The sequence below is a fragment of the Fonsecaea pedrosoi genome (assembly GCF_000835455.1).
Source record: "Fonsecaea pedrosoi CBS 271.37 unplaced genomic scaffold supercont1.9, whole genome shotgun sequence".
Classification (NCBI taxonomy): Eukaryota; Fungi; Ascomycota; class Eurotiomycetes; order Chaetothyriales; family Herpotrichiellaceae; genus Fonsecaea; species Fonsecaea pedrosoi.
In genome coordinates, this window is record NW_013550607.1 from 655,387 (window position 1) to 678,988 (window position 23,602).

The following is a 23,602-nucleotide window of genomic DNA, read 5'->3' on the forward strand; positions in this document are numbered from 1 at the left end:
AGCCTTCATTTTTGACAAACCTCTCATAAGCTTGAAGCGGAGGTGAGTGGTCCGAGGACGTGACGCGCATGTACGCCTCTCTACAATTTTTGGAGGACGTTCTCAAATGCGCATCTTCTCTCGACGTTTTTGAGCACAGACGTTTACTAACTGAGTTGAACTTCAGTTGTCCCCCCAAGACCCCCGGATTCGACCTTATCACTTCGAGACTCTTTTTGGAGATAGCTAAACATGGGGTGCGGTGCAAGCAAGGAAGATACCGCCGGAAAGGCGAGAAATGATGAGATCGATAATCAGCTGAAGAGGGACAAAATGGCCCAGCGCAATGAGATCAAAATGCTTCTACTTGGTATGCGGACTCCCTGTTCTGTTGGGTTCAGCTTTGGTCTAACCACACTTCAGGTGCCGGTGAATCTGGGAAGTCAACAATTCTGAAGCAGATGAAACTCATTCATGAGGGTGGTTATTCGCGCGACGAACGCGAATCGTTCAAGGAAATCATCTACTCCAATACCGTCCAGTCCATGCGTGTCATTTTGGAGGCCATGGAGTCTCTCGAGCTACCTCTGGACGACCAGCGCGCCGAATATCACGTCCAGACAATCTTCATGCAGCCACCACAGATAGAAGGTGACAGCCTGCCACCCGAGGTGGGCGCAGCTATCAAGGCCCTGTGGCAGGATGCTGGAGTCCAGGAATGCTTTAAACGATCAAGAGAGTATCAATTGAACGATTCGGCACGATAGTGAGTCCTTGGTCCCCTCAAATCCTCTTGCCACTACCTCCACTGACTTTTTTTCGCTAGTTATTTCGATTCTATTGACCGCATCGCCGCTCACGACTACCTTCCCAATGACCAAGACGTCCTGCGATCACGAGTCAAAACAACCGGTATCACCGAGACCACCTTCATCATCCAGGACCTTACGTATCGCATGTTTGACGTGGGTGGGCAACGATCTGAGCGAAAGAAGTGGATTCACTGCTTCGAAAACGTCACCACAATTCTTTTCTTGGTGGCCATATCAGAATATGACCAGTTGCTCTTTGAAGATGAGACTGTCAACAGAATGCAAGAGGCCCTCACACTGTTCGACAGCATATGTAACTCCCGGTGGTTCATCAAGACCAGCATCATTCTGTTCTTGAATAAAATCGACAGATTCAAGGAGAAGTTGCCCGTAAGCCCGATGCAAAACTACTTCCCTGACTACGAAGGTGCGTTACAATTTCGTCAACTGAAGCATGCATCTGCTGACATTTTACACCCAGGTGGTCCTGATTACGCCGCTGCTTGTGACTATATCCTGAACCGATTCGTGTCGCTCAACCAGGCAGAGACCAAGCAGATCTACACGCACTTTACCTGCGCCACAGATACCACACAGATAAGATTCGTGATGGGCGCAGTCAACGGTCAGCACTTTTTGATAATCCCAGATTTTGCCTTTTCTGACAGTTTCTAGATATCATCATCCAAGAGAACCTTCGAATGTGTGGTCTCATATGATGATCATCGGCATCGCTATGGCGTTTTCTCGTTACTGCTTCGATTTGCCCACGACTTGCATATACCACCGGCGTTACTAGGGGGGAAACGGCTCTACCAGTTCTTTTGATCAAAGTATGGCAAAGAATCGCCACTTCGACACTTACCGCCAAAAGTGCAATTAACTTCGAATTCCACATTCCTTTTCTTCGGAGATGAGCAAATCCCCTTGCCCCATCCGGCGCCAGCCAAAGATGACGGAGTTCTCGGCGATCGAGCTACTTGGTTCTTCTTTCGCTGTCTTTCAGCAGAGCGGCCTCCTCGCAGGTCGCATGCATCATATTCCTGTACTCATGAACAATGTACGGAGGACCTTTCAAGGCGCCAAAGCAAGCGACTCTTTTTCCCCTTTTCCAAGTTGAAGATTTTCTTTTTCTCTTTTTTTCGGGGCTAGCGACGGACGGACGACGAAAGGATACTGAGATTAAAGTGGAGTGGCTATGAAGAGGCAGGTGATGCAGGAGTTGCTTGAACTAGACCTTCGGACCCAAGAGTCCGGTCATTGTATATCACTCCGTTCCGAAAGAAGACATAGGCAAGCAGACGTGAATGACTGTAAATCTCTCAGAAATGGATTGGATTGGATATGCTTTGAATCTTGCAGACATTGTTACAGGCCATCAGCTCCTTTCGACGGTTCATTGCGGTGGGCGATTGACTGCTCATTTTCACTTTTTTGGTTCGACGTGGACACGGACGGGGAGAAACTTATGGTATTGACGAGCGGCAGCACTTGCGGGTCTCTACGATCCTTACATCTCCTTCACCAACAGAGAGCCTGGTGGCATCGGAAAAAACAATCAGCATCCCAATATCAAGCACAGTTCCGTTCACCGAAAGTGCCCGGATGATTCTCACAGGGTAGCCTTGTAAGGCCCAGGTAGGAGGCACTCGCTTGAACAAACGAAGAAAAGGGCCTTATCACAGGATGTATCATTAGGCGGAGTACGGAGAGTGTCGGACACTAATCTATGTACGTGCTATACATGGATATTGATGCCTGTCCCATACTTGTGTCTCCCGTGATGAGGGGGGAAAAGCAAGTCTGTCTGCCAGCCTGTCAGTTCCCGTGCGGCACAACGCTCTCTTCTATCGCTCTCAACGCGGCCCTTTGCCTGTCTCGGCGTGCGATGAGGAACCACGACGTGAGGATCGAGAGGATGGACACGACGAGAATGCACAGGCAGATGACATAGGATCTGTGGTACGTCGGCCCAAACACGGTCGAGTACACGTGCGGGCCGACGATGCCACTCCACTGGGCGCAGGCGTTGGTCAACCCGATCCCGATCCCGGCGGCGACGGTGCCTTCGAGCGCCCGGATACGCTCGGGCCAGATGACCGGGTAGGCCGAGCCAGCACACGAGACGGCCACGATCAGCGCAATGTACTTGACAACCGGGCTGTGGACGGTGACTAGGATGATGTAGCAGACGATGGTGGTGCTTTCGACTGTGGGAAAAGCGACAGGTTAGTGCTCGAACGGAAACTAGGGAGGGAGGGAAAGGAGAGAGAGCTCATCTCTGTCTGCACGTACTTGCAACGGCGCAGGTCCATGGCCGGATGTATTTCCGATGGATCAGGTTGCCGGCGGTGTTGAGGAACAAGAAGCAGCAGACGTAGGGTGGCTGTTTGGAAGGGCTGGTCAGCAACTTGTATATACCTTCAGCAGGAAAAGGGGGAAAGGGGACATTTCTCCTTACAATGTTCATCAGCTGCGAGTTTGCCGTCCCAGTGAAGCCGAGCTGGTAGATCACGGTCGGCAGGGCGTACGAGATACCAAAGCCACCGATACCGTGAGCAATCCAGTACAGCCCAAAGGTGTAGACGGTAGGGTCTTTGAAGAGCTGTTTCAGCGTCTCCCAATCCCAGTTGTGGCGTTTGCCCGACGGCGCCGTGTCAGCCAGACGACGCTCGATGAACAGCCGCTCCTTCTCGTTCAGCATGCGTGCCGTGTGGGGATAGTCGGGCAGTCCCCACAGAGCGACAAAGGCGAGGATGATGGCCGGGAGGCCTTCGAGCAAGAAGAGCCATCTCCAGCCCGGTAGGCCTCCGAGGCCGTCCATGAAGCTGATGGCGTAGGCCAACAGGCCGCTCAACGCGCTGGAGAGCTGGCCCACCGAGTAGAAGAAGGCGATGCGCCACGGCATCTCTGTCGGCCGGTACCAGAAGTCCATGTGGTACAGCACGGCCGGGTAGAACCCTGCCTCAGCCATGCCGATGGCGAAGCGGGCACACATCATGCCCGGGAAGTTTTGCACGGCAGCCACCGAACAGGCACAGATGCCCCAGCTCAGGATCAGCACGAACATCCATATCCGCGGACGGAAGGTCTTGAGGAGCACGGTGTTGGTCGGCTCAAAGATCATGTAGCTGTAGGAGAAGATGGACAGCGTCCATGCCCACTGAGAGGGGTCGAAGCCGAGCTGCTTCTTGATGCCCGTGCCATGTTCGAGGTTGATGATGGCCGCGTTGGAGTAGTTGGACGAGTCGATGACTCGGAAGATGTAGACCAGCGAGTAGAACCCGACGAGCCAGAAGTCGACCTTGCGCAGGACCTTCTTCTCGAAAGCCTCGTCGCCTTCTTCGAACACAACGTCCCTCTCACTCGGAGCGGGTGATTCGGCAACGATGTGGGTGAACGTGTCACCCAGGGTTTTCTCCGCTGCCATTCTCCCGAATTCGAGCGATGAAAAAAGAGATAGAGACAAAACTGTTCGTCTGGCCCTGTATATTCCGCAGGTCATACACCCAAGGACGACCTTATAAATAAGGAGCTCGGGGCGAACCTTACCAAAGCTTTTCGCGTAGACCCGTCTTGTTTGCTGTCCATCATCACGACATGAACATCTCGGAAGACGTCAACAATCCGCCGGGCCTCGTCCCATAACAGCTGTAACGTTGTCCACTGCGGTACCTCAGGCGTCCTATACGCGCTTTTGACACAGCGATTGGCGGTGTATTTCACCACGATAAGGGGTATGGCGACATTCCTCTTGGATATAAGTCGCCGGAAGCTTAGGCGTTGCTTGGGATAGTCAAGGCGGACATTCCCTTGTGGGTACAGCGGAAGAGAAAGCTTCCCCTCACACCTTTAGCAAAATCAATGTGTAGTTGTTCATCTGTTTGATGGGGATACACAGGGTATCATGAGGTTGATGTCGGAGAAGGGAGACAGCACGTCGCCTTAGTACAAAAGCACGCCATCTGCATATATCCATAGTTAGTAATTGGGTGTAGAGTAATACATCAGGACTTCATACCGAAGAGGCATGGGAGAAAACACAACGACAAACCCCGCAATCCTCCAGCCAGGTATATGTCTGGTGACATTCCCTGTCCTTTCGGTCAAGCACTCCGTAGAGGACATCAGTATCTGTTGCTTCGCTTGACCAATCCCTGCATATTGTCCTAGAAATTAGCACATCAGGCTGAATATTGAGTGAGATGGCTCCGTCAGCAATTGCAGAACCGGCCACTCAAGCCGATGTTTCTAAACATGTCCTTGTGAAACCATGGGTCCGACCGTCAGAGACGACGGAGAAGCTCGATTGGGCTCCACTGACGACCATTGACCTGTCGCGCTTCGATGAGCCCGGTGGCAAGCAAGAACTTGCGAAGCAGCTCTATGACGCCCTCACCAGAGTCGGGTTCTGGGTCGTGACCAACACTGGCATCGACGACAAGAAGGTCCTTCGCCAGTTCAGCATTGGTAATACGTTCTTCAAGCAGCCGTTGGAGGAGAAACGTTTCTTTCCCTGCAACTTTGCCGAAGGCGAGTACTTTGGATATCGCGAGAACTCGCGATGGATTGGTGACACTGGTGTAAAAGATAACATTGAAATGGTAAGTAATCCAACCCAGGTGCGGGATCGAACCTGAACTTACTGTGTGACAGCTCAATATTCCCAAGGACATCCCGGCCCTGGCTGATGTCCCCAAGCACCCAATCACGCAGGAATATTGGGAGGAGATCCGCAGTTTCCATCGTGAACTCTGGGATAAAGTTGCCCGCAAGCTTTTTGTCCTGATGTCGATCATCCTTGAACTGCCAGAAAACTACCTGGTAGACGCTCACGCTTATGATGAGCTATCAGATGATCACCTCCGGTATATGATCTATAACGTTAGAACCCAGGAGGAATGGGACAAGGCCCAGGCTTACTCCAAGGGCGGCCATACCGACTTTGGCAGCTTGACGTTGCTGTTCTCGCAGCATATTGCTGGGCTGCAGATTCGAACTCCGGAAGGAGAGTGGAAATGGGTTAAGCCGGTCGAAGGAGGCATTACCTGTAACGCCGCCGATACCCTGACTTTCCTGACCAAAGGTGAGAGCCCGGTAGCAGTCGACTCTGAAAGGAACTATCAACTGACTTTATGTGACAGGCTTCATCAAGTCGACCGTCCACCGTGTTGTTACACCTCCCAAGGATCAGCTGAATACGCCTCGTCTGGGATTGCTGTATTTCAGTCGCCCAGGTGACAAGACACCCATGAGGCCGGTGCCTTCTCCTCTTCTGGATCGCCTCGGCCTTCTCACTGAAGAGGACAAGGATCCCAACAGACCTGTTCCAACGGGTACGGAGTATGTTCGAGCGCGGGTCAAGGATGTCCACGATAAAACCGTCATCCACAAGCGGGAGGGAACCGCGTTTGAATTCAAGGGCTTGAAGGTGCAGAACTATTATGAATAGTCATGCTCACATAGACCATACACCATTGCCGACTTCGGCAGATTTTGAGTGCTAATGGCATTGCATAGAACAGAGCAACCCGATTTGACAATTACGAGTCTTTCCTGTTGCCACGCAAGGCTGCATAAGTGGTGGAAACAGGCATAAGAGGCGATCAGTCAGCAAGTGCCCAGGATTAATGCAAGAAGCGAGTAGGATGTGCTCTGTGGGGTTGATCCCCGGTCAAGATGAATTATCATGTTATGTACCTGGGGAGAATGGGATACTCGGGTCGACGAGTAGCACAACGAGTGGGGGATCGTTCATTAGCGAGGCTGCTTACTCCAAACCGAGGTTACCTAAAGAGGTATAGAGTATCACGTGACTAGTGTTCACGAGCAGTGCTGGCAGTTGCCAAGACGCTAGTGACGAACCAACCGGAAAAAGAAAATTCGTTGCTCTTTGTTCTACCTCCGAGATCCGAGCTCCGGGCCCCTCGCCAACGTTGTTTATAATTTTTCCCGGTTCACTTCTCACATTCGCCTCAGCCTGCGAGCCGGGCCTGAGGTTGGTCGCTGAGTGCAGAATTTAATGATTGGGTTGGCCTTTCATCATTTATGAGATCATTCTTTCCGGTATCCTTTCCTGGCCGTTCCTCAATTGTTGTTTGTGTGCTCCCAACTTGGTCCGGTGACTCCCGCATTCTACCCGAAAGGCTGGGCTTGTCCTCTGCGCCGATATTTCCATTGCTCCAGGTTTCTTGTCTAGATTACTATTTTCTCTTAAGCGCATCTTTCCTCGTTTCTTTCATTCCATCTCGTGACCTTTTCTTTCCCTGCTGACCAATACTATCTTGGTCTCGTGTGCTACTTATCACCCAAAGCCTGCAGGATCCTCGTGGCAATCCAACCCTCACGATTTTCTATTCTCCAACTTGGACGAGTCAACAAGGCTATCCTGCAAGGCATTGACCCGCCGAGCAGCAGATCCAACAGCCTTGCGCCCTGCGAGCAATTACTCTCCGGTCATTCACCCAAGCGTCCTCCCCAGTCACCATGCTTCCTCCGATCCCTTGTGTCGAAGACTATGGCATCTCGCCAGTGCGGGGCTTCCTCCCCTCAGAGCTGCCGCTGCAGTGTCTGTCGCATCCTGTCTATGATCGCTGGGAGCGGATCATCAACAACTTCCAATCGTTGTTACTGTCAAGAAGATTAAGAGCAGTCATCGATAAATTACCAGTCATCCCCGCAGTCCACCTCGAGACCGACACCGAGTGGCGCAGAGCATACAGTGTTTTGACCTTTTTGGCACATGGATACATCTGGGGTGGGGACAAACCTTCAGAGGCAAGTCGATACCCAGCGTCGTGGAATAAGAAAACGCTGACTGGATTAAATAGCGACTGCCGCCATCTATCACCTACCCTCTTCTACAAATCTCCGAGTACCTTGAACTCCCTCCCGTCGCCACCTACGCCGGGCTGGTTCTATGGAATTGGAAGCCACTTTTCCTTTCCGACAATCTTGCGTTGGAAAATCTGTCCACTTTGATCACCTTTACAGGTTCGCTGGACGAACAATGGTTTTATTTGGTTAGCGTGGCTATGGAGGCAAAAGGTGGCCCCTCAATACCCCTCTTGCTGAAGGCGATGCAAGCCGCTCGAGACAACGATGTGGAAACAGTTACAAAGTGCCTCCAGTCCGTTGCTCAAACGCTCGATGAGCTGGGCACGCTGCTGGTGAGGATGTACGACAGCTGCGATCCACACGTTTTCTATCACCGCATAAGACCCTTTTTAGCCGGAAGTAAAAACATGAAAGATGCCGGACTACCCCGCGGCGTATATTACGATGATGGGAGCAGGCAGTCAACGTGGCGGCAGTACGGCGGGGGCTCCAACGCGCAAAGTAGCCTGATCCAATTCTTCGACATCGTACTCGGGGTCGAGCACAGGCCTACCGGGTCGAAAAAGGACGAGACCTCGGAATCAGAGGCCGAGCCAGGCGCCGCCCCGAAGCCCCGAAATAACTTTATCCACGAAATGAGACAGTATATGCCTGGCCCTCACCGAAGGTTCCTTCAAGCAGTGGAAGGAGCGGCAAATATCCGAGATTTTGTCGAGTACAACAAATCGAATCAACAGTTGACAGTGTCATATGATGCCTGTCTCGCCATGCTTCGATCTCTTCGAGACAAGCACATCCAGATGGTTTCGAGGTACATTATTGTCAAGAGCCGAGAATCGAGGAGCATGTCGAGGACGCGGAGAGAGAGCAGCCCTGATGAAATCCCTCGGGGCGGCACAGGAATAGCCTCGATTCGCTATGGCCGGCCTGAAGAAGCAGGTTCGACGCAGAAGAAGAAGAAAATGCGCGGGACTGGTGGCACGGCGTTGATCCCCTTTTTGAAGCAGGCGAGGGACGAGACGGGCGAGCCAGCAATTGATGCCTGGGCCCGCAAACTGCTCATGGGAGGTCGCCGCACGGAAGCCGACGCCGAGATTGCATTCGAGGACAGGATCACTCGTGCCGAGAATCTGGACGCTGATGAACCGCAGATTGTGGGAATGGCGGGTGCTTGGGATCTGGAGGATGCGGGAGGCGGTCTTTGCGCGTATTGATGTGCGGGTTGCACTAGTATTGCAGGGGCTGTGTATACAGATTATGGCATCCCCGTGCACCAAAGAAACGGTCCTGATTTCGGAGGCGCTTTATCGACACGACGCGAGAGAAACAGACGCATCACTGCATGAATGTCTCAAGGGATATGTATGAAAAAGGGGTTGCACACGTGATCTCAGACACGTGATGCAGTACATAGTCCGAAGATTTGCCGGATTGACTTCACTCTAAACTCCATCTCAGACTCCAGTTCATTCTCAATTGCCTCTTGATATGTGAATGTCTATGAAATGTCAGACAGCATCTTCCACAATGAACGTGAATTTTTTCAGAGTCGTTCGACGTGATTCTTGTATAACTCTCTTGTCGGACACCCGGATTCTGATGATAATCCCTCCCCCGCCATGCGTTCCTGGCGTGATACTCTTTCAAAAGCAAGACAAACAAAGGCCGATTCTTCCTGGAGAGAAAGAGAATGTGAGAAGCTTCAAGGCGGTGAAAAGCCCTCCATTTCGCGTTTCTTCGCAGTCCAGGGCCGTAGGATTTCGGAGGACTGGCAAGGTGGGTTCAAGATAACATGCCCGCGATGGCCGACTCATCAAGTCAGACTGTGGGATCGTGGTGTGTGCCTGCTTCGGTTGTCCCGGATGTGATGCAAAACAAGATGGAGATGTCTTCAAGTTGTGCTGGTTCGACATACTGCATTGATTGCAGGTCAAATCGAACGATGCTTGACAATTTACATACGACCCTTGGCTCGCTGGTCTTGGCTTAAGTCGATATCCATATTCACCCAAATCTTCACAATAAACACGGTGTGAGGAGGCTGGTTATGTCTCAATTCACTGTCGCCATTATCCCTGCTGGAAGAGGCTGGGTGTGAAAACAGGTCTGGCAGAATGGCTCAATAGATGGGTTTGTTATTGTCTTGCAGCAGATGTGATGTGATGTGATGGTTCTGCCACACCTCGCAAACCGTGACCATGGTCAGGTGAGAGCATTTTGTTCGATTCTGTTTTCAATCGTCGCTCTTCTCACCGTCCTCGACCGTTCCTCCCTCATTCTCAATCTTTTCATCTTCAAACTCTCATCCATTACCCTAGGTTTCCTCTGTATCGTTAGCCTGTACTATCCCTTGATCTCTGCGTATGGTCAGCCTACAAACAGTCTCATCCCCTGTCACGTGCACATTGCACCTTCGAAGATGGATCTCGGGCAATTTGACAACTCCGACCAGTTCAATTTTGACCCTCCAGCAACTACTCCATCGAGTACAAGGCTAGAGTCAACCTTTTATATACACTCAAACGGCATGGACACAGCAAATGGGTCAGCTGGAAATGCTGCAAACGGTCATCCATATCTCACCGACATGGCCGACCCGTTTGTAGCCGGTGATCCGTCACAGCTGTATCAATCTGCGATGGACGTTGCCCCTGACAATGTGAATGATGTGACGAACGGCACACTGGAGGATGTCTTTGGAAGCCTGGTTCCTGATGCAGATCCGGCCACCGTCTTTGGTCAGTCGGACGATGATGAGTTCGCAATGTTGTTGCAAGCGTACGTCGAAAGAGGTCCAAGCCCTACTCAAGGTGGTGACGAAGATTGGTCCAATATGGCCGCAACTTCAAACCCTATCAACGAGCCGAGCGGGAAAGCAGGAGCCAGCACAGCCTCTCCTCATGCTGTCGCTGCTGATGCAACGGACATCCTCAGCACACCCAAAAACAATGTGTCTGCCGCACCTGCTACTTCACCTGCCACACCTGGCTCCGCTTCTCAAAAGCTGATTGAGGCCATGTCCAATTCTCCGATTGAGATACCAAGGACAGCAGAGTTTGCCGATTTTCATCCTCGCAGCCCCTCTCTCAAGAAGGAATCAGAAAACGTGAAGAGGCGCAGTGGTGGAAATGCTCTTACAAACACGGAGGCAATTTCACGGTCTTCGCCCCCTCAGCAGAATACACCGGCAACCCAGAAACTGGGCAGTCCTTTCAAAATGCCTGGGTTTCCTGCTTCCGCATCAGCGAAACAGATTCCAGCCGACATTGTCTCGATGGGATCTCTTTACTCCCCGAGTCCAGCACCTGGCCAACCCCTTCCAATGGGCACCGTGTCGACTTGTATGCCCGCTCTTCCAGGTTACTCGTCACTCACAAACACCCAGATGCAGCTCATGGCTTATCAAAGAAGCCGCACGGGATCTACAAATTACACGGCTGCACCCAATACACCAAATGTGAAGAACGAGTTATTGAGCAGCGGTGGCGGTAGCAGCAGCTTCCTCGACTACGGCTCCTCGTCCGCCGAGCAACCATCAGCCAAGCGTGCCCGTATGGACATATTCGGTTCGCACCAGGCCTTCCAACACACACCACGAACAACAAAGTCAATGGGATTGACTTTGGCAGAACATTTCAACGACGATATCGTAGGGGACTTCAAATGGCTCGAGCGAGACCGTACCGATCCGTCGCCACCACCATCCACGGTAGCCCGCTATACCGGGTTCGAGTTCCCGGTCCCTTTGCCCAGTGGTACAATGGTGGCGATTGAGAATGAGGCAGAAGAAGATGTCGTGGTCGGGAAAAAGCGCAAGGCCAGGCACATGAGCCAAGATGGAATTGAAACCAACAACACTCAGGGTCCATCTACAGTTGGCAGCTTTGTTAATGCCCAGGCTGAAAGCGCATACCTTGGTATGTTTCAGTTGCCAGACCAGGATCAACCAATGCTGGGCATGCAAACTCAACATCAAATGCCTGACCAAGCCCAGCTTCAAGCTCATCTGCACACCCAAGCTTGTGGTCAATTTCAACATCACAGCAAGCCACAGCTTCACATGCATGGGCAGACCCAGTTTCATGGTCAACTCCAGCAGTCACTGTCGCACTCCCGTGCATCAAGCTCGCAACAACAGCCACCGCAACAGGCACAAGGCAGACGAGCAAGTCTGCATCGCCGAGCCGACAGACAACAGCAATTGTTAGGATACAGCCCAAATGCGGCCCGAGAGCGAGTACCAGACACTCCGACGCCCGCCTCGCGACGCCGCTCCACGCATTCGCGAGCTGGCCCGAAAGCGTCCCTCAGTTCTCCTCGCTCTGGCACCCCGCGCAAAAATACTCAGACTTCTAATAGTCGAGCCTCACAGACTCCCAAAAACAAGTCGGCACGGAAAAAGTCTTGTTCACAATCTTCGACCAAGACACCAGCACATGACACCCCAGCCGCACTGCGATCACATCTACCGACACCGCAGCAGCCTATTTCGACCGGGTCTTGTCCCAACACCATATCCGAGACTCTCGCGGAGACCAATCGTCGCACAGAAGAGGAGCTTCGTTCTCTCGGCGCACCAGTGGTGGATTATGACCCCAACATGAATTGGGACAATATGGCAGACGCACCTGCTGGCACGCTGTTTGGAGATATCGGCCTTCTTGACGCTGGTCACATGACGTTCAGTGAAATGATGGGTATAGACATGTTTCTGCCTGCGGCAATGGATACTTGTATGCCTCACGACGGGAGTGAAAATGCCGCTGGACTTGAGAGCACGCTCTTGAACACCGCCGTCAGCACGAGCGGCTACCCAGAAGGGTTCATGATGCCCGACAGTGGCAACCATGACACGGCGACAGACGCAAACATGATCACCATTGGCGACGGATCTTTTGAGATGGGAATAGCCGTGTCTGCCACTGGCACTGCCGGTCCGGGTGTTTCATGCGACTGGACAAATGGATTCGAGGAGAACAAAGACTTTGATCCTATGGATTTCGGATTCTAACGCAGTGCAACGTCAGCGCTTGCATGGAGATTATGATGTGGCAGAGATCTGTATCTCGTTGGGGCTCTCTTTTCGTGTCGCTCGTGGGACATGGTATGGAGACATTGCGTGGTATGGCGTGGTAGGATGAAGAAACAAGGGGCAGAGGACTCGGGCCGGAATGAAAAGAAATTGGGTATAAGTCCAATCGTGAGGCGAAGACAAACACGAACACGAATCAAGCAGCAGGCGACATGTGAACGTCTTGAGCGAACCACGACTCTTATCGCAAGGACGTCCACAGCTTCTGGCAGATCACAGATGGAGACAGCCTGACATGGAGGTGCAAGTCGGACAGAGGGACAGGCAGATAGACGGATGGGTTGGTCTTTCTCTCTTTCTTTCGAACCAAGAACGCATTACCGGTTGCTGCTGAATTGGAAATTACACAGTGCCAGGGGTCAGTGCGGCCGGATTGGCAGAAAGGGAGTAGTGGAGTAGTACAGTTGGTGCAGGATCTGTGGCTGGCACTGGCGATGTGATGATGACGACGACGGCGGCGGAGGTCATAGAGAAAGACAGGCTGAGCAGCCGCACACGGCAACGAGGATGGTGACTTGGTAGCAGCAAGTATTCAAGGAACAAGGCAACAACCAAGGCTGGACATGAAAGAGACCTCAATGCTGATCGCGCCACGGACATGACCTTGCCTAGGCTAAACATCCAATACGAAATGGAAATACATAAACATGACGAGCCCAAAGCATGTACATTCCCCCGTATATATGTAATCTACAGGAGAGGCCCCAGCCAAACATACCAGGTAGGTATACCAGGTAAGCTAAAGATCCCTCGTACACGGGTCCTGTGTCTGACAGCGACAGCCCGTGAGCCCTCGTCCTCGTTGACGCCACCAGGGCTTGGACATGCGGTTTTACGAGTCACCAAAAATTGCGTGGTCTTCTCGAGTTCTGCATATTTTCGGGTGCTCAGGTAGTTGGTGGTTACAAGGCAAACCGCAGCAGATTCATCTCAGCTCAACAGAGCACGATGTTGTCCCAATAGTCTGTCCCCGTCACTGTTTCTCCATTCATGATGCCATGGGCATAGCAGTCTCCGACGACCGCATATGTTTCAGTATCTCCCATGTTTTCCAAGCCAGGATCCGATGGCAGCAGCTTGGACGGTCTCAAGACAATCGGCGTGCTGCAGCCCCGCAGCACTGCAATACGATCACCTCGTTGCGCTTGACGGACGACCGCACCCAGTCTCCCGTTTCCCATGACCGCCAAGCGACGACGTTTCATGGTGTTACCCACTTGACGAAGCGCTTTCTTGATCGTTTGTGACTCTGACGTCTTGGTTTCGGCAGAAGCATTCACGAGTGGTGTGGCATGGCCGAAAAAGCTATCGAGAGCATGTCCGCAGACGTCGAAGTCTCGTCTCGCACGATGCAGCAGGCGCAGAAATGTGGTCAAATCTTGCTTTTCATCGGAGCTACACCAGCCTGCCGAGATGATGCCGGCTGCAACGTCAGGGATCTCGTCCTCGTCGGTGATCTGTGGCCAATGGAATTCCAGTATTCGAGCATATTCTTCAGGAGCGGGCGAGTCGAAGTCGCCGTTCGCACTCCCACCAACAAGAGTCTTCCAGAGTGCCGTTTTGAGCTCTGGCATGTCTCCTGGAGAGCAAGTTGACAGCGGAATCGATTCTTTGATCTCCTCAGAAGTTACTGGTACTAGTGGCCATAAAGACGGTGTCAGATGGTCGATGACATCGATGACAAGACCTTGACAGTGTAGAAATCTTCCGTCGGCAGAGAAGTTTGGCGGCGTGTCAAGGTCCCCACCTGCATTTACAATGCCTGGGGTTCCCAAAGCATGTGACATATTCTTGATGAGCAGGTCTGGAGTCCAAGTGGGATATTTGATGTGTGTGGCATCGAGCCTGGAATTTTGCAGAAGATCCAGCCGCTTCGTCCCTTGGATAGTGGCTCTCGCAAGGTCCGTGTACACTTCGTGCGCCGTCTTGTCGAGATCGGGTGCAATGAGCGATGTCACTTGTGGTGGTAGCAAACCAAGAATTCCATACACCTTGTCACGAGCATCTTGTTGGAGGGATCCTCGACATATGTCCAGCAAACGAAGGATGTTGCAATCTCTACCATTTCTCAGACAGTTGTCGATACCCCGGAGATATATTAGTCTCGAGCAGACGGAGAGGGTATTGTGTCGGAGATCGCCGTAATAGCTGTTCCCTTCATCGAGGGACAAACCAAGTTGGCGATGAGCTGTAGAAGCGTTGTTGACGATCACGGCCGCTAGCCGCCACATGGCATGTAGCGGCGCCGAGTCGTTGCCACAGAGCAAGGCAGTCTCTGGGCCTCCCAAAATCAACTCTTGGACAACCCACATTCGCCGCCAATATTCTCTCTCACAGAAACATGCGAGTGCTGCCCATACCTCGGTGCTCATGGAGCGAATATCTTCGTACAGTTCCTCATCAGATTTGGTGTCGGCTCCAATCTGTTGAAGCTTGACCATGGCTAGCCCATCCCTGTCAAGGGAAGGACCGATCCAAGCCACAACCTCGTAAGCTGTTGAGAAGATGGCTGCCATGTTCTTCAACTCCCTTTGCACTTCATCCTTGTTCTGTTGGTCAAGACAAAGGAAGTCGTTCCAAACTTTCAATCCGCCGCTAGCGATGGCCGGATACTTACTCAGGGCTCTGAGCCCTTGGACGAGATTCTGCGACACTTGGATCACTCGACCGTTGACCGAAACCCGACGAAACAAACTTTTCTCGCCCCATGTATGAGACATGGCCACATAATCACCCCATCGAAATCGAGCAGCGTATGCTTCCTGTGTTGGGTATTTAGAGCTGGAGCTCGAGCCGCGAGAGCCACTGAACATACACGACGCGATGATTTCCAATCCTGCAATTTCTTTGCACCTGAACATTCGCTTTCAATTTGAGCTTCGAACGCAGTGTACTCCTCAGTGTACGCGTCTAATGAATACACATCGACAGAGCAAGAGAATGCGACAGTGTTCGCGGCCTCCGACGTAGTCTCGGGAGATATAATTGGGGTGAATTGGATCAGCCTAATCTCTCGTATATTTGGGTCCAGCGGTTTGTACGGAGGTGGATCTTGAGTCCGGGTCGATACATCCTTGTCCTCCATCAGAACGACCTTTGAGAGTTGAAGCTGTGTCTCCAAGACGACTTTGATCCAAACCAGCCTATTTTGTTTGGCTTCGAAAAGATAGAAAAACGGAGAACAGTAGCAGTTGAGATGGTTCTCGACATTTTTGATCGCTTAGCAGCATCAGGCAGCAGGTGCGAAAGTGCTGTCCATTGGGCTGAGGAGTAGTGTTTAAAAGTGGCGCAGTTCGGGCGTTGTCGCCTGGTCTTTTGCTGCCAAGGCTGTTGTATACATTGCGAGGCTGAGCGAGGCTGAACATCCTGCCCCGACTGACTACCGAGTAGCTAGACAGCGACAGTTGCGTATTCGGCACATAATGGATCCTCTCATGGAGAGTATACAAAGAAAATTCTGACAATCATGTCCTCATTTTCATCATTCTTTTCTACCGGTCCGGATTCTATGAGGGAACATAATAGGCGGCAGATGTGCAGTCTATAGGAAAGATGCCGATCATATCCGGAGGATAGAGATAGGCCATCGCAACCAATCTTCTTTCTATCCGAATGTATCCTGACCCTGGTGACTTCTCGGTGTCTAGGATATTTTCGCTTTACCAGCATGGGCCAGCCCAGTCGATGGCAAGGCGCCTTGGTTATCGTCCATAAGCACCTGCTTCCAGGTCCAGTCCCATTCCCCTTCCCACCTTGTTCACCATCCACCGTCGCTTAAACTCTTCCCTAGCCAGTTCTCTGGTCTTCTTTGCCCAGATGTCACTCCCAACGCGTCCCCGCACGAAGCCTTCTTGAAGAGACAGGATTGCGGCTTCAATCCCCCGTTCCTCGCACGCAGCATCGTATAGCTGTTGCGCGACTATGCTCGGGGCCGTGAGCATCTCATCCACGTGCGGAATGTCGTTCTTGGATGCGCGGGTGTGCGCTGACGATATCGTTTGATCGGCCTTGGTCAGAGAGGCCTGAAGAACGGAAATATTGCTAGATACTGTCGCATGTAACGCCTTCAAGTTATTCAATTCGCTGCTTAAAGTGCTCATAGTTGACTGCATAGCAGCATACTGCGAAGCCAACGGCGCCAATGCCGAGTTGTTCTGGGATATCTGTTGGTGGAGGGACGTTGTGATCAAGTGAGACAGATGCGTCAACAGAGCTTCCTTTTCTGGATTGACCGGTATAGGAGGGGCTGGAATGTTGTCGGCCGACTGGGGATTGGGTGCCGGCAGCGGGATATCAAAGGGCGAGTCGAGAAGGTTTGGTGTCGCTGCCTGTTTCGCAACAGCCGGTTGAGGAGCCGGTTGATATTGTTGATGTGGTGTTGGATAAGGCTGATGCGGTATCGATTGTACATGTGGGACTGGATACTGTTGCGAGAAAGGTGGCCCAGGGGGTTGACCATGGGGGAGTGAGGGTGTTGGTGTTTGCATCTGGCCATATTGATCTGTGGGCGGTGGTCTGAAGTGATCGGGGACTTGGCCTAGACCTTGACTAGGTGGAGGATGGTGCTGCGCTGGCAGATATTGCTGCGGTTGACCCGGCAGAGGCGGCTGAGGGGGGTATGAAGATGGCGTGGATTCATACGCAGCTTGTGGATGTTGCTGCTGGTGGTAGGGAGGTTGAGGAGACATAGACTGTCGAAGGCTACTGGACCGTTGAGGAACGAAATTCGCACCGCTGGCAGGTCGTTGGATGTTGCCACTTCCGTGTGGTTGTTGCGCCCTTTGGTCAGGCCCTTGCGCGTGAGGTGGCAGAGGAGGTGGAGCGTCGTAGCGCCCAGGTCGTGAAGTCGCGGGAACCCCTGGGCTTGTTGAATCGGGAGTTTGGACGCCAGAGTGTGCAGGTTGTTTGGGCGGAGGAGGTGGAGGAGCGGATGCGCCTGGTTGCTGCACAATCGGACGAGGGCTTGATCCTGGGACATTTGAAGCCGGCAGTGGGTGTATCTCCCTCGGTAAAGGCGGCACTGGTGGAGGGTTTGGCAGTGCTGGTCTCTGTTGCTGAAGTGGTGACCTGGACATAACTGGTGGTTCTTTGGCAAAAATGTCGGACAAGATGGACATCAAATCGAGTATGTTCGACCTCTATACGCAGCATTCCGTCAGCCAGATCAAAGCTGTCCCAGGAGTCCTTGCTCCCTCCCAGTTCTTCTGTTGTCTCGATTCTGAACCTACCTCCCAATGTTCCCTCCAATGCGCCAGGTATGGATGATATATTCTCCCATCTCCGCCGACATGTTGACCAGGCCGAATCATCATTTCTTCCGTCGGAGTGACATAGCACATGGGCGCCTCGTAAGGGTAGGCATGCGGTACCCATAACGCTATAGGAAACCGATATGTATTTCCTCTGAAGTTGACGGGGATGGTGCCCTTGAACTGTAGGAGGAGCGCGGGCGTTCCATTCTCAAATGCTGGGCGCCATGTCTATCAGTATCATCCTCCTTTTCTAGGCACAAGCGACGTACTGTAAACATCAGTCCGAGGAGCAAAGCTCGGATTCCGGGCGAGGACGTGGGCAAGGTCTGAGTACGTTCGATTCGGGTCGTGATATTCCTGTCTGCGCTTAGCCAAGTAGACTCGAATGGATAAGCAATGGTGATCTCATACGCGTTTCAATACATCGTAAAGCCAATTGAGTGTCTTCTGGGGCACGCCTGCCATTGACGTAGCAAACCACTCGAAAATGTTTCCTGACAGTTTGGATGGCGAATGCGGTGCGATTCTGGTATTGGGACCTGGTCGTCTTGCTATTGGCCAAGACCTCGACAGCGAGATTACATAATGCGGGGGTTCAGAGAAGAAATGCTTCATGCCGAGCACGATACATAGACCACTGTGGACTGAATCTGAATTTGGGGGTATCATAAAGCTAAGACTAATCATACAAAGGCGTCATTAGGAACGCTCGTGCGTGCACCTTCCTGGCATATCCCATCGCCCCATCAGTCGTCTGCTGCAGCATCCGTATCGGCAACTGCTGTCAGTTCAATCTATTTCTGCTGAGCGGCGGCTTGCTTGTCAAGATCCAACTCGACCCCGCGCTGTCTGGTCTTTCCTTCATCGTGAATCTCGTTATATTTGGCTTGATCGGAGCGGTCACCAGTCAAGGACGCCACGGCACTACCGACAGCTCCTTGGGTGCGATCACTGATGCCCTTTCCGAGGTCGCTCAGTTGACCCTTAGCCTCTTTCCCTTGGCCCTGCAAATTCTGTTCGCGACCTTGTTGCTTCAGATCCTCGCTGCCAACGAGATTGCCAATGGTTTCCTTGGCACTACCAACAGTCTGATCCCATTGGCCTTGAGTGCGTTCAGAATTGTCTTTGGCAGGAACACCCGTAGAGCTGATGGTGAAGGGGCCTGCCTTGGCGGCGGTGTGGGAAAGGTCAGACTCGGCGGCACCTTTGTTCTTGTACTCCTCGGCTTTGGCCTGAAATATCGTGTAAGCAGACTTGCTTGCCTCGACAAGACAATGACAAAAGACTCACCTTGTCGCCAGTGCTACCAGTCACAGCGGCAATACCAGATTGAACGTAGCCAGTGGCAGTGTCCACAACGGACTTGAGGGAGGAGGTGTTGTCGCTGGAAGACATATTGAAGACTGTGTAAACTGTTCTGGTGTTGGAGAGATTGTATCAATAAGAGTGGCTGTTGAATAGCGGTTTGGTGTGAGATGGAGAGTTGGTCAGATGAAAGAAGACTGAACCGGGATCAGAGCACAATTTATAGGCAACCCCTCGGGACCTGCAGTCTGTTTGCCTCGATGGTGAACCTTGCTTCAGCAGGCACGACGCTGAGTGCAGCGCAGTTGGAGGAGGCGCGAGAGGCCATGTGCTTTGTGCCAAGGTGGCTCTGTGGCCCGCCATCGACGTCATCGGCGAACGTTGGGTGGAGCCGAAGATCAAGATGCGCATTTGCACTTCACCAACACGCAATCCCATCTCACCATCTGCGGCCACCCATTACCACTCTGGAATGGTGCCCTCCACAGCTGCCCTATCTCGATGTTTGATTACTCCGATTTCATCCAAGGTTCACGAAGATTCCCCGTGACAAGGAATTGCTCCCACTTCTCATTGGTGTGTTCGGTGTTTTCCGCAGCAGGCATTGCAGGCGTGAAGATCGTCAGGCACTTGCTGCTGCGGCAAGAAATCTCTGAACTGGCTTCGTCGAAGTTGTCGTCATCCTGCGTGTAATGTATGGTTGGGCATGTGCAACAGATTCATCGCTGCTATTGCTCATCCAAACCTCAACTTGGGACACACAAACACTAGCAGAAACGCCACAACCCACATCGCAAAGATCATGCCGTACAGCTTCAGTCGTCCAAACCACCCTTCTTCCTCGCTCATGCGTTTCAGAAATGCCATGTTCTTGCTCGCGGCCTCCATCCCGCTTAGACTGACATCTAGTCCTTCGATTGCCCGTCCTAGAATGCCCTTGTCTTGTTCCAGAGAGAACTGAAGCTTCCTCTGCTCTTGCTTGAGCTGGGCTGCCATGTTTACCAGAGAGGTTGTAATGTCTTCATGCACACGCGAAGAATCCAACAGTGATCGCTCTGTCCCAGCCAGATTTGAGACTCCGCTAGCTTGTGCCTCAGATTTGCTTGTATTGTCTTGTCCCTTGACTCGTCGCCGCAGACTCGAAGGGCCGAGTAGTTCTTCTCTCGTGTCCTTGTCCCTTTGTGCAAGTTCCTCTGGGCGTTCCTCCTCGACACCTGTGACGGGTTTTCCTTCAAGCAGCGGACCATCTTGCGCCCCCTCCTTGGTCGGTTGACCCTCGGCCGCCGACGTCTGTGACCGCGTCTGCACATGCGCCTGCAGAAAGTCGTAGAGGGATTCCCCTTCGTCTTCGACAATGGACGGTTTCCACTCATCCGAGCCCATCATCTCAACCTCCCTCCCAATCTCCTCGATCCGACCCCTCAATTTCTTGATGACCGCTCTCTTCTCCGCCAAGTCTTTAATGGCCTCGTATTTTGTCCGCTGTACACGAATCGCCTGTGCCTTTCGCTCTAGCTGGAGAAGAAGTGTGCGGGCGCCCTCGATATTGTGGAGCCATTTCGTGCGATGGTATGGCAAGGGGGACCACAGTTCGGCTTGAACTTGCTTTTGTAGCGGCGTCAGTTCGCTGGCGTTGTTGTTGGCGTCGGAGGAAGGAGAAGGTGTGAGGAGGATCAATTGTTGGTATCGTGTGAGCGTGCGATGGAGGTTGAGGTAGCTGACTTCGTGACGGAAGGGTCGGCTTTGGGCATTGTTGTCCGCGGAAGCATTATCGCGCCTTTGGCCCGCACCGAAGGGGAGCGCGACGGGTCGAAGTGCCGTGGTCAGAGACATGGAGATGCGGCGATGTAGACGGGTCGATGTTATGGTATTGGTCGCCTGTGAGTAACGACGAGGTCAAGATAGCAGACAACAGGCCTTGGTCGACCTAGTATGTACCGAGTGATCTTCCCTGGTTTCCCCAGATTTGGAGTAACCGTGTTCTGTTCGGAAATCCCGCCGGCGGCAGTCCAAGTCCTCCGTGCGCGCTCCCTTTTTGGTACGCCACCGCAAGATTGATATCTTAACAAGAGACGCTAGCAGTCGCCGAGAAGCTCACAAAGAAACAATACACCAATTTTGTACGTGAGGCGAATTATTTAGCAGAAAAATTAATTGAGATGTCCGAGTTGATTAGGTAGTGTGTTTGTGCTTGGTACGGCGTTAGGCGATCTAGCCTATCAGTTCGTGGGTTTACAGCCTGGTCTCGGCGACCCTGAAGGGTTCTCCTCATCAGCTCTAACAAGGCTCGGCCTCCTGGGTGTGACACGAATAGCTAAGCCTAATCAGGCCGTCAGGCTTCTTGAGGGAACAAGTATCAATTGCCTCTTTCGGTGCGACTGCTCTCTTCCAGTCTCTTTATAGATACGTTCCGGTGGCTCGATTAGCCACCGTTTGTTGAAACTACACCAGCCACATGCTCTGTATCTTGCCGCTTCTAGCATTTCCTCTTCCAATATTCACTCATCACTCACTTCCTTCGTCCTCAGAGATTTCCAACTCCACTTTCTCATTCGCCCTTCTGCTCCAATCTCTCCTGTTTCAATCATATCTATAATTCTGCGGCGCCGTGTCGTAGTAGTCGAGGTAGTGACTCGGCTCCATGGAGAAGTTGTCGCGGTGCTGGTCGAACTCGACGGCGTCATCCGCGATATAGTTGGCCATGATCTCCATGGGGAGTTTGTTGGCCCGGCTCTGGAACCACTCGGACTGAGAGAGGGGGAGGTTGAGACGGGTGATGAAGTTCGGGTACCACGGTGCCTACAGGACGAACAGTGTGTCAGGGAACTGGCAGATCAGACGGTATAACAACGCACGGCAACGGACCAGAGGAAAGCAAAGGGCCTCGTCCAGGCTGCAACCCCAAGGTTGTGATGGGTGAGGAGTGGTATGTTGTGACACTTACCATCCAAATCTGCGCGACCATGATCCTATCCTGTTCCGTCGCGTTGGGCATTCCGGCGTGCCACGTCCGGAAATCTCTCAACATCACATCCCCCTTATCCATGGTCGCCCGCACAGGCGGCCTCACGGCTCGTCGGGCCTCAATAGCCTCCTCGAGCACCGGACACGACGGCGTGCCGATCCTTTGTTTCCCAAAGACCGTCTCCGGCGTGGCGACGGTCTGATCACGCTCGTCGGTGAAGGCGTGTGAACCGAGCCAGAACTCGGTCGCGCCGTTTTCGAGGGTGAAGTCGTTAAGGGCGGTGTTGGCCACGATGACGAACGGACACTTTGGATGGCGGAAGCGCGTGTCCTTGTGGACGGGCTGCCGAAGGCCACCTGTACCGGCGAGAGCGTTGTTGCCCGTGGACATGATCCATTTGGGGTTGGCCCCGAGATATCTATACAAATGTCAGCTCAATTTCTTAATTTGGAGAGTGAGGAAGCGGGATCAGAGTTGAGGTCCACTGATCCCGGTGTGACAAGGAATATGAAAAGGGAAAGACTTACGCGTTCATCACCTGGATCACAAACGGGTTGAAATGGACATCTTCAAACAACAGCTCTGGCTTCGTGAATGGAGGTGCCTGTAATATATTCGCTGGATCCTCGACGCATTCATCAGCATTCTGCAGTTTCTTTCCTAAGATTGACGTTGTAGCATTGTCGCTTTGGACTCACATTTCACCCCCTGATTGTATACTTTAGCCCCGGCATGTCTCTCTCTCAAAATCCGGTCCCTGTCACCGCTCATATGTTTGTGTAGGATGTCACAGTGCATAGGATCCACCACGCCCTTGAGCACAACCATCCCGTCCTGATGTAGGCCTTCAAGGGCCATCTGCAGGGCTGGCGCCGAGTAGGATCCCTTCCTGACATCTTCTTCCGCCAGTGGCACACGTCGTGGCCCGTCGGGCTTGGGTTCTTTGAGAATGGCAGACGGCATGATTATTGAACTTGAGATCTGATTGTAAATTCTTCTGTGTCCTGAATCCTGAGTTCTGGGGTGCCGTGATCCCTCGCTGTGTTTATCCTCCTCGATGTCTAACTCTACGTACTCCTTTTAAGACTGTCCTGACACCAGTGTATTCCACTATGAAGACCGCAACAGGCTATCCGGGACGGTGGTTAGAATCGGACCTCGTATCAATCGACTCTCGCTCTCCGCTCGATCGGGGTTATGGTCGGGTATCCACCGTTGATAAGGACAATTGGTTGTCGAGCCATACTAACAAGATAATGGACGGGCTTGGTTTTGATCGGCTGTGAGAATTAGTGTCTTGTGGGAACCACGGCCTTGACGAGTCTTTGAGCTTATCTTGTTAGACACGAAAAGAGGTGAT

At 52.4% G+C, this 23,602-nt stretch overlaps 10 protein-coding genes across 10 annotated transcripts; 4 read left to right on the top strand and 6 right to left on the bottom strand.

Annotated features, from left to right (window-relative positions):
• Positions 1-231: 231 nt before the first annotated feature.
• On the top strand, positions 232-1,510 carry Z517_12336 (guanine nucleotide-binding protein subunit alpha; the record flags this gene model as incomplete). The annotated part of the gene is made up of 5 exons (XM_013422750.1): positions 232-349; positions 403-745; positions 806-1,218; positions 1,273-1,416; positions 1,467-1,510. 5 exons carry the CDS (start codon positions 232-234, stop codon positions 1,508-1,510), a joined length of 1,062 nt encoding a protein of 353 aa, XP_013278204.1.
• A 1,099-nt stretch (positions 1,511-2,609) lies between these two features.
• On the bottom strand, positions 2,610-4,221 carry Z517_12337 (uncharacterized protein; the record flags this gene model as incomplete). Its single annotated transcript, XM_013422751.1, has 3 exons — positions 2,610-3,001; positions 3,087-3,177; positions 3,253-4,221. 3 exons carry the CDS (start codon positions 4,219-4,221, stop codon positions 2,610-2,612), a joined length of 1,452 nt encoding a protein of 483 aa, XP_013278205.1.
• Positions 4,222-4,996: 775 nt separating this feature from the next.
• Positions 4,997-6,243, top strand: Z517_12338 (uncharacterized protein; the record flags this gene model as incomplete). The annotated part of the gene is made up of 3 exons (XM_013422752.1): positions 4,997-5,395; positions 5,448-5,877; positions 5,936-6,243. The coding sequence occupies 3 exons, from the start codon at positions 4,997-4,999 to the stop codon at positions 6,241-6,243; spliced, it is 1,137 nt and encodes a 378-aa protein (XP_013278206.1).
• A 1,034-nt stretch (positions 6,244-7,277) lies between these two features.
• Z517_12339 (uncharacterized protein) lies at positions 7,278-8,842 on the top strand (the record flags this gene model as incomplete). The annotated part of the gene is made up of 2 exons (XM_013422753.1): positions 7,278-7,749; positions 7,785-8,842. 2 exons carry the CDS (start codon positions 7,278-7,280, stop codon positions 8,840-8,842), a joined length of 1,530 nt encoding a protein of 509 aa, XP_013278207.1.
• Positions 8,843-10,047: 1,205 nt separating this feature from the next.
• Positions 10,048-12,639, top strand: Z517_12340 (uncharacterized protein; the record flags this gene model as incomplete). Its single annotated transcript, XM_013422754.1, has 1 exon — positions 10,048-12,639. One exon carries the CDS (start codon positions 10,048-10,050, stop codon positions 12,637-12,639), a length of 2,592 nt encoding a protein of 863 aa, XP_013278208.1.
• Positions 12,640-13,655: 1,016 nt separating this feature from the next.
• Z517_12341 (uncharacterized protein) lies at positions 13,656-15,533 on the bottom strand (the record flags this gene model as incomplete). Its single annotated transcript, XM_013422755.1, has 1 exon — positions 13,656-15,533. The coding sequence occupies one exon, from the start codon at positions 15,531-15,533 to the stop codon at positions 13,656-13,658; it is 1,878 nt and encodes a 625-aa protein (XP_013278209.1).
• An 888-nt stretch (positions 15,534-16,421) lies between these two features.
• Positions 16,422-18,437, bottom strand: Z517_12342 (uncharacterized protein; the record flags this gene model as incomplete). Its single annotated transcript, XM_013422756.1, has 4 exons — positions 16,422-17,858; positions 17,949-18,187; positions 18,242-18,329; positions 18,384-18,437. 4 exons carry the CDS (start codon positions 18,435-18,437, stop codon positions 16,422-16,424), a joined length of 1,818 nt encoding a protein of 605 aa, XP_013278210.1.
• Positions 18,438-18,766: 329 nt separating this feature from the next.
• On the bottom strand, positions 18,767-19,367 carry Z517_12343 (uncharacterized protein; the record flags this gene model as incomplete). The annotated part of the gene is made up of 2 exons (XM_013422757.1): positions 18,767-19,204; positions 19,263-19,367. The coding sequence occupies 2 exons, from the start codon at positions 19,365-19,367 to the stop codon at positions 18,767-18,769; spliced, it is 543 nt and encodes a 180-aa protein (XP_013278211.1).
• A 645-nt stretch (positions 19,368-20,012) lies between these two features.
• Positions 20,013-21,110, bottom strand: Z517_12344 (uncharacterized protein; the record flags this gene model as incomplete). The annotated part of the gene is made up of 1 exon (XM_013422758.1): positions 20,013-21,110. One exon carries the CDS (start codon positions 21,108-21,110, stop codon positions 20,013-20,015), a length of 1,098 nt encoding a protein of 365 aa, XP_013278212.1.
• A 747-nt stretch (positions 21,111-21,857) lies between these two features.
• Positions 21,858-23,205, bottom strand: Z517_12345 (uncharacterized protein; the record flags this gene model as incomplete). Its single annotated transcript, XM_013422759.1, has 4 exons — positions 21,858-22,076; positions 22,222-22,660; positions 22,770-22,860; positions 22,941-23,205. The coding sequence occupies 4 exons, from the start codon at positions 23,203-23,205 to the stop codon at positions 21,858-21,860; spliced, it is 1,014 nt and encodes a 337-aa protein (XP_013278213.1).
• Positions 23,206-23,602: the final 397 nt, after the last annotated feature.